This window comes from Jaculus jaculus, chromosome 17 (genome assembly GCF_020740685.1).
Source record: "Jaculus jaculus isolate mJacJac1 chromosome 17, mJacJac1.mat.Y.cur, whole genome shotgun sequence".
NCBI lineage: Eukaryota > Metazoa > Chordata > Mammalia > Rodentia > Dipodidae > Jaculus > Jaculus jaculus.
In genome coordinates, this window is record NC_059118.1 from 20316586 (window position 1) to 20324970 (window position 8385).

The 8385-nt window shown below is 58.6% G+C and overlaps 1 protein-coding gene across 1 annotated transcript; it reads right to left on the reverse strand.

Annotated features, from left to right (window-relative positions):
- Positions 1-1711: 1711 nt before the first annotated feature.
- Dusp7 (dual specificity phosphatase 7) lies at positions 1712-7809 on the reverse strand. The gene is made up of 3 exons (XM_004664310.3): positions 7249-7809; positions 5371-5805; positions 1712-2662 (listed from the first exon to the last, which is right to left on the reverse strand). The coding sequence occupies exons 1-3, from the start codon at positions 7766-7768 to the stop codon at positions 2355-2357; spliced, it is 1263 nt and encodes a 420-aa protein (XP_004664367.1). The 5' UTR covers positions 7769-7809; the 3' UTR covers positions 1712-2354.
- Between the last annotated feature and the right edge of the window lie 576 nt (positions 7810-8385).

An 8385-nucleotide genomic window follows, 5' to 3' on the forward strand; every position in this document is an offset into this window, starting at 1 on the left:
GGCCAAAAGTAAAGGAAACACTTTATCCTGGAGCTCCAGTCCTATCTGCAACAGGGGGCTGCCACCCACGGAGGGCCTCACTCCCTTGGGACCCCTTTGCTACTCCCAACTGCAACCCGCCTGTGGGAGCCTGGGTGGTGGCCTGAGCCTGCTTATTGCCAGATGGCCCCCTGTGTGCCCACACCCTGACCAGATAAGCATGTGTTTGCCATGCCAAACACACACAAAAAACCTTGGTATCCCTGTGAACTTTGGCCCACTTTAGAGAGATTGGCAAGCAAGGCTTCATCCAGGAGCCTTGGCTGTGCCATCCCATTTTGTGGGTATTTCTGTTGTCTTAACAAAGCACCTGGTAGGTTCTGAGCAAGACGAGACCCATGCGTCACAGAAACCACAGCGCTCTCACCTCTCCCTCCCAGGTCCTTACAGAACACCGTGGCTCCATTTAAAGAAAAAATAATATTTATTTGCAATATAAACAAAGTCCCATTGCTAGCTTGGGACATATATATATATATATATGTATATATATGTATGTGTGTGTATGTGTGTGTGTGCATATATATATGTATGTATGCATATATATATATATATATATATATATATATATATATACACACACACACATATATATATATATATATATAATGTAGGGTCACAAATTTTCCTTCATAAAGTCATAAAGCAAAACTGGCCCTCTGGCATACCCTCATTTACACAAATCTGATACATCTTTCTGGGTTTTAAGAATGAGAGAGAGAGAGAGAGAGGGAAAAAAACAAAACAGAGAGAAACCAGGTATAGGATGGAAGCTTTTTGTCAATTTCTTGACTGTGGCAAGACTGTAATCTGCTGTCTGAAAGAATATCCCTGAACGCCACCCCTGTGAGGTAAGCTGCGGCGGGGTGGGGTCTCCCTGGCCTTGTCCCCCTGCCCACTGCCGGCTCCATCAGAGATCCTGGCCTGGCCGCCCCTCCCCACTTCCTGGCCCAGTGGTGCGTGGGGACAACTGAGGCTGAAGAAGAGGAATGATACTGGGCGAGCCTAACGGAACCACAGCTTTGTGCTGCGGATACTGGGGGATTGGCAGACAGATCTCTCACTCTGTCCACTGCCCCGCTCTTGCCTCACCCGCCCCTAATAACGGGTACAGGTTGCTTGCGGATACATGGGCAGGATGGGAGTCAGGCAGGCTTCCAACGGGAACAGGGAACTGGGAGTGGCAGCTAGATCAAAGCCATGGTGAGGGAATGAACTGGCGAGGTGGGGCTGGGCCTCACCACCTAGGCTCCCCCCCACCCCCCACTGGGCCCCATTTCTAGCTACACAGAGAGAGAGAGACGGATACCGAAGTGGTAGGTAAGCTTATAAAAGGGCCTAGGCCCGGGCCCTCCTGGGGGCTGAACCCAGAGAGCTAATGCTATGGGCTTGGCACTCTCCCACAGTCACCTTTAGCGAGATATGGCAGAGTCACCACCTTCTGCCTCAGAGAGGCCTGCAGGACTCCCAGACGGGCAAAGACCACCAGAGCAGCTCACCAGGCGTGGCTTACAGCAGTTGGCCCGCGCAGATGTGGCACTAAGTCAGGCTGGGCCACATAGGAGACAACAGGACTGGGGTGGGCGTCCTGATACCTGGGGAGCGGCAAGCCACCCCTTCAAGAAGGGCCTGCCTGAGAAATGGAGCCACCTTCACACATGTGCAAAATGCATTTGGTCAAGAACTCGGGATTTGTCTTTTCCATTAGAAACAAAAACAAAAACGCACCAATGGCTGCTTTTTGAAATAGGAAGAGAAACAAAACTGGGAATATATCTCTCACTCTCTCTTGCAGGATCAAGATAGGGATGAAATACTGTTTTATATGATCCACGTTTGCATGTAGCCTGAAAATAACACTTTCTGTTAAAAAAAAAAAAAGAAAGCAAGAAAGGAAGAAGGAGAGAAAGAAAATAATCCAGAAGAGTTTGAACACTCCCCGTGCTCTGGGGAGCTTGGATTTACCTGGCAAAAGTAAAAAGTAAACTCAGGTCCATGGATAGGTCTTTTAAAAAAGCCAGAATGGCCGGGCCATCAGCTGAATGGCATGTCCTGGTGCCAAAGACGAGGCCCTGCGGGGCCCCAAACCAAGTGTCTGAAGGCTGAGGCCTCTCCACCAGGTCCTGCTTTTAGTGGCCTTGCCCGTAAAGCTCAGTCCCACAGACTGGCCAGGGAATTTGGCCTGGACCTCTGGTCACAGGTGACTTCTGTGGCTTCCTCAGGCCAGGGGTAGCAGGCTTGGGGCCTCTGCCAGGTCCTGCGGAAGGCTGGAAGGATCCCCTCCAATGCTGCACGCATCCATGCATTCCTCAGCCTCACGTGGACTCAAGCGTGTTGAGTGGGAACAGGTTGTGGTTGGTGGGCGTGGAGAAGTAGAGCTGCTCACTGGGGGCGTGGTTGTCGCATGGACTGCTTAGCCCCAGCGTCCGCTCAAAGTCCAGCAGCTGTCCCATGAAGTTGAAGTTGGGTGAGATGTTGGACTTTTTCCTCTTGACAAAGTCGTAGGCGTCGTTGAGGGACAGGTTCATCTTCTGCATCAGGTAGGCCACGGTGACTGTCACCGAGCGGCTGATGCCTGCCAGGCAGTGCACCAGGACGCCACACTGCTTGGAACGGGCTTCATCTGAAACATAGTGGGGCACACATCAGGGTGGGGCGAACACCAAGAAGCTTCCCAAACGAGCGGGCACAGGGATCATAGCAGACGGGATGGGCACAGAGAGCAGTCTGGTGGCTGGCTGGCTGGCACTGTCTGATACCTGAGGGACCTGGTCAAGCCCAATGCAGATGGGTGGCAACATGAGGCAGGGGACAGGGCTGTGACATGCTTCAACTCCAAGCCCTTGCCTACCCTAAACCCCAGCGTCTTTTTCTTTTTCTTTTTTTGGAGGTAGGGTCTCACTCTAGCTCAGGCTGACCTAGAATTCACTATGTAGTCTCAGGGTGGCCTCGAACTCACGGCGACCCTCCTACCTCTGCCTCCCAAGTGCTGGGATTAAAGGAGTGCGCCACCACGCCCGGCTCCAACGTCCTCTTTTTACCCTTCCTCTTGGGAGCTGAGGCAAGGAGGGGTTCAGCAAACACGAGCTACTGTCACCCCTGGGATCAACTGCTTGTCCCATGGTAGCAACGGTGGTGCTGAGAGGGTGTTAACCACAAACTCTCGGGTGGCACCATGGCCGGGAAGCCCACTGTGTCAACGTGGAAACAGATGCAGAGGCAAAGTGACAAGCCCAGGGCCACAGAGGCTCCCAACTCATCACTGTCACCAGGCTGTGACCCAGGGATGGCCTGCGCTTATACCCTTGCTACAGCTCCCACAAGGATGTCTAGAGCTCCCCGGGAAGCAGGCCTAGGCAGACTCCTGCGGGAGGAAGTAGGAAGCCAGGCCCCAAAGACCTTAGCGCCAGCTCCTAAAGACGCAGGGGTGAGGACCACCTCTCCCGCCACAGGCCTCCAGGCCTCTGCACCCGGATCTGTGATTGCCGCGGCACAAAGCAGGGGCTTCACACACACTTGGTCAAACAGTGCTGGGATCTCGCTTCCCCCAGGCCTTGTGGCTGCCGCTGCCCTTCTGTGTCAGGGACACAGACAAACGGGAGGAAGTCCCAAGGACCTCAAAATCCCTACTACCTCCCCACTCCAAACCTATTGGGAGCCCAGCACACAGCTGGTAACTCAATCCATGCTCTTCTGCAAGATGACACGCAGGTTTGCCACTTGTTCCTCACCACCTCTGGCCTCATGGAGAACCCCTTCCCCGTCTCCGCTCATCTGAGGGGACTCAGCCAAACAGAAGGCGCTTACTCTAGGCCCTGGCACCAGCGACAGGACAGGCAGCGGAAGAGACATAGACGTGGCTCTGTAGGAAGCCATGTGGTCCTCTGATCTTGAGAGTCGGGGCAGGGGAAGTGGGAAGGAAAAAGGGTCTGGCGTGACACACCACACTGTGTGGGGAAGGACTGGGCCCAAGTCCACTCCCAGGTGACCCACACTGAAACTTTTCCCACGGGCTTTACTTTGAGCCCTTTTAAAGGGTGGCTCCATTTTGTCACCCCGAGTTGTATGGGATGCTGGGGCCTGGATTCCTTCATTTGTCAAAGAAGAAAAAAAAGAAAAATCTTCCCTTCCACCTTCTTCTGCATCCTGTTCTGTCCTTGCTCCCCACCAGGCACGATGGAAGCTTTCAAGGACAAAAGCATTCTAACCAGGGGTCTCTCTCTCTGCCCCTTCCACGCTTCTGGGGGAGAGCTGAAATGTGGAGGCAGCCCACCCAGCCCTCTTAGCTTTCTCCCTTGGGGCAAGGCTGGAGGTTCCAGGCAGCCCTAGTGCCTGCCCCTCCCCTAGGCCTCAGCTTCCTTCCTTCCTCCCGGCCAGGCACCTAGTTTTGGTTCCCAGTAAGCGGATGGGGGGGGGGAGCCTCCCACTTCCTGTTATTAAAGCTAGCCCAACCCAGCTGACACCACACGCCCTCCGCTGGACAGAGTTGCCATCAATCTACGGCTGCCCAGGTTGCCCCCACCCTGCCATTGGGAAGTTGGGCAGAAACACTGAGGCATGGTACCAGGCTCAGAGGATACAGGGTTTATGTTTATCTCAAGCCTGTGTGTCCCTTCCTGGCAGCCTGGATGAGATCTGAGGCCAGGGGAGATGACCTCCAGCCCAGCTGGCCAAGGAGGAAGGGGAGGGAGGGGGGAGGCAGAGAGGGGGGACGGGAGGGGGAGCCCGAGTCAGCTGAGGCCAGGAAGGCCTTCCTCCGGCTGCTTCCACTTTTGCACATCCCCTGCAGTCTAAGCCAGCCCCACAGGCAGCTGTGAGTGGCTGGGTCCCCAAGAGGCTAGCTAGCTGCAGATTGGAGTTAGTCTGGCTACCTTCCAGGAGTCTCAGGTCTACAGTAAAGTCCAATGGGGCATCATGATAGCACCATCCTGGAGAGACACGTGCCGAGGCGTGATGCAGAACAAGCGAGGCCCGTGGGAGTCTGGGAGCCTGTGAAGCTTCAGCTTGCTGAGCCCCCAAACGGCAGCAAAGCCAGAAAAACACAGGTTTTGGCAGCACAGAGAGAGAGAGAGAGAGAGAGAGAGAGAGAGACAGACAGACCCCGCGACTCAGGAAACTGCTCAGGCCCTGACAGGTAGAAGGGGCCCGAGGGACTCAGTGAGTCACAGCGGGCATGGGTACACCCACGGGCACACGCCAGCACATGCAGAGCACACGCAGGTCTCAACAGGCCCACAGATACCAAGTTGGACAGGGGCTACACCCAGCGTCCCTCACACACACCTTGCCGCGCCCACCCACCCACTCTGCCCGGCGCGCAGAGGCACCTACCTATGAAGCTAATGGCCTCCGGGAAGAACTGGGAGAGGTTCTGGCTCCAGTGGTCAGAGATGGGAATCTGTTTATAGGTGAACTCCCCGCCGTGCTCGAAGGCGTTGGGCAGGTTGGGTGTGACGTTGAGGATATATTTGATGCCGTACTTGCCGAGCACATCCAGGTTGGTGGAGTCCTTGGCGCAGCCGAGGTAGAGGTAGGGCAGGATCTGGACCGGGAAGGCTGGCTGGCTAGATGGCACAGGGCTGCCATCTGACTCGGTGGCACTGCTGGGCAGCTCGCGGTCTGACTCGCCATCGGAGCAGTCGGAGCTGATGCGCAGGCCCCCCAAGCCCAGCACGGAGGTGGGCGGTGAGCCGCTAGGTGATGAGGAGCTGTCCACGTTGGTCTCACAATGCTCCGAGTATTCCGTCTGGAACTTGTTGAAACCACCTGTGGCCAGGATGAGACACGAGCATGGTGAGACCAAAAGCACCATTGACGGCCAGGGCTCCCCACATCCAATGCTGTGTGTCCATGCGGGCCAGGTCAGGCATGCTGCGTGTGGACCCTTCTCACGTGCTCTTGACATCTAAGCCATGACCGCCCCACAGATGAGGACACTGCGTCTTAGGCTCTGAGCCCTTCCCTATGACTCCTCAGGGCCACCGATCACACGGTTTGCTATAGGGCACTTGAGGACAGCCCTGGGCTCACTCCTCTCCCACAGCTCCCATGCCCACCTGGCAGCCACGAGTGCTCAGTTAGCAGCTAAGGGTTAAAGGAAAGCGCATAAAGCCCATCTCAGGTCAGCACCTGTGTGTCCGCAAACCCTCTTCCAGATGACACAGGAGCCAGAGCTACCACATCTGGGCCTTGGCAAACACACTTGGGGAGGGTGGTGTGCAGGTACCCTCGGTTCTTTCCTCAACAGAGACCCTTCCCATGAAGCGGGTACCAGCTCCACTTTTCTCTCCCCCAAACATATGGGCCCCTCTCCTCCGCCCTCCCACTGCATCAGACCCACAAAGGAGCAGGGCCACGGGCGTTATACAAGGGCAGAAGAGATAGGGACATCTTTGCAGCTAGGCATGGGCCCTGCGCCCGAGGGTGCCGCAGGCCTCCCCTCGCCTCCCCTCCCCTCCCCTCCCGCCCCGCTGCCAGTGAGAGGCCATTTTGGAATGTTAATTGGAAACACCGGCTGCAGCCACTTAGCCCCCCCCCCATGCCTCCCTCCCTTCCAGAAGCTCAGGGGCAGCAGACGGAGGACCTGTCTGCCCCCCTTCCCCCAGCCTGGGCCAGGGCAGCAGACACTGCCCACATCCTATCCAACTGCCTTCAAGAGGCGGCATTCCGGGATGGTAGGGGCCAGCCTTGGGATCCCCGGGAACACCAACAGAAAAGGTCCCTAAGCACAGGAGGTTGGATCGCATTATGAAAGGTGCCCTCCTTGACCCTGGCCTCCCAGGGACACGGATTCTAGGATAGCTCCGTGCCTTGTCCCTTGTTTCAGGCTTCCAGAAGGCAGTGTCTCCCTCCCTCCCTAAAGCTCAAAAGGAAGCCTGTGCGCCCCATCAAGTGTGTGTGTGTGTGTGTTGGGGGGTGAGGGGGGAAGACGCGGATAAAGAAAACTCCAGGCAGGGAAAAGTTTGCTCGACTCCCTAGAATCGCCCGTTAAACCTACACCTTGGTGTATGGCTCTCGGCAGGGCGGATTCGGGCCAGGGGGCGACGTGGCGCCTGGCCTGGCCGAGCGGGTGGAGAGGGAGATGCAGCAACAGTGTACGAGCAACTAGGGCGTCGGGGGTCGGTGGTGGGAGCCCCGATCCCGTATGGGGGTGTGCGTGTGTGTGCGTGGTGGTGGGGGGGTGGGATTCTATCTAGGTTTTGCTCTCACCTTGGAGGTAGTAGGCCTGGCAGCCGTCGTCGCGTAGCTTCTGCAGGAGCAGGCCGAGTACCGAGGCAGGGGCACCGGGCTCCGGCTGCCACTCGGCCGTGGCCTCATCGTAGAGCAGCACGGTGGCCGCCTTGCAGCGCGTGGCGAAGCGCTCCTTGTCGGCGTGGTTGGGGATGATGGAGCGGATGGGCAGGTTGCCCTTGCGCAGGCGGCGCAGCATGAGGCCCGGGATGGCCAGGTTGATGGCCGTCTCGATGTGCGACGACTCGAAGAGCTCGTGCGGCCGGCAATCGAGCAGCAGCAGGGACGCGCCGCCGCGCGCCTCCAGCTCCTCCTGCAGCCACTCGGCGCTCTTGCACGGCATGGCTCCGGCTCCCGTCGTCGTTCCCGTTCCGGTACCCACGCCCGATCCTGACCCCGCACCGGGCTCCGATCCCGCCGCCCGGGTGCCCCCAGCCGCAGCCGTCCCCGAAGCCGACATGTGCATCCGCGCTGGGGGGCCGCGGAGCTGGGTTTTCATATGGGGAGCGCGGGCGACCCGGAGGAGGGGAGAGGGGGAGGGCGGTGGGCCGGGGGGCCGGGCAGCCCTGCCCTGGGACGGCACCCCGGCCGCGCGGGCCCCCAGCCGTGTCTCCGGGTGCCCGCCTCCCGCCGAGCTGCTCACCGGCCGCCCCGGGCCTCCCTTCCCAGCCTCCCCGGCCTCAGTCCCGCCCGCCCGGCCGGCCGGCCCCTCCGCGCGCGCGCCGCGGCCTGACAGCCCCAATTAAACCAGCGGCTCCGGCGGCCGCGCGCCCGGGCGTCCTCGGCGGGGCGGGGCCGCGAGGCCGGCGCTCGGGCTTAAAGGCACCGCGCCTCCCGCGGCCCCTCCCCACGGGCTGAGCCCCAGCGCTGTCTGGACGCGTGCACGGGGCGACCGCCGGGACCAGCCCCCCCTTCCTCCCCTCTTCGGTCACCTCGCTCAGCTCAGCACTGAGCTACGACCTATGGCGGGGGGGGGGGGGGGAGAAGGGGCTCACCCTTCTTCGGCTGAGCTCCCAGCTCCTCGGTACCCTATATATCGGAAAGATGCCATGGAGGGCATCCTGTGCCTACCATCCTAGCCCACATTTACAAGAGCGGGGTTTCTTCAGGACTGGG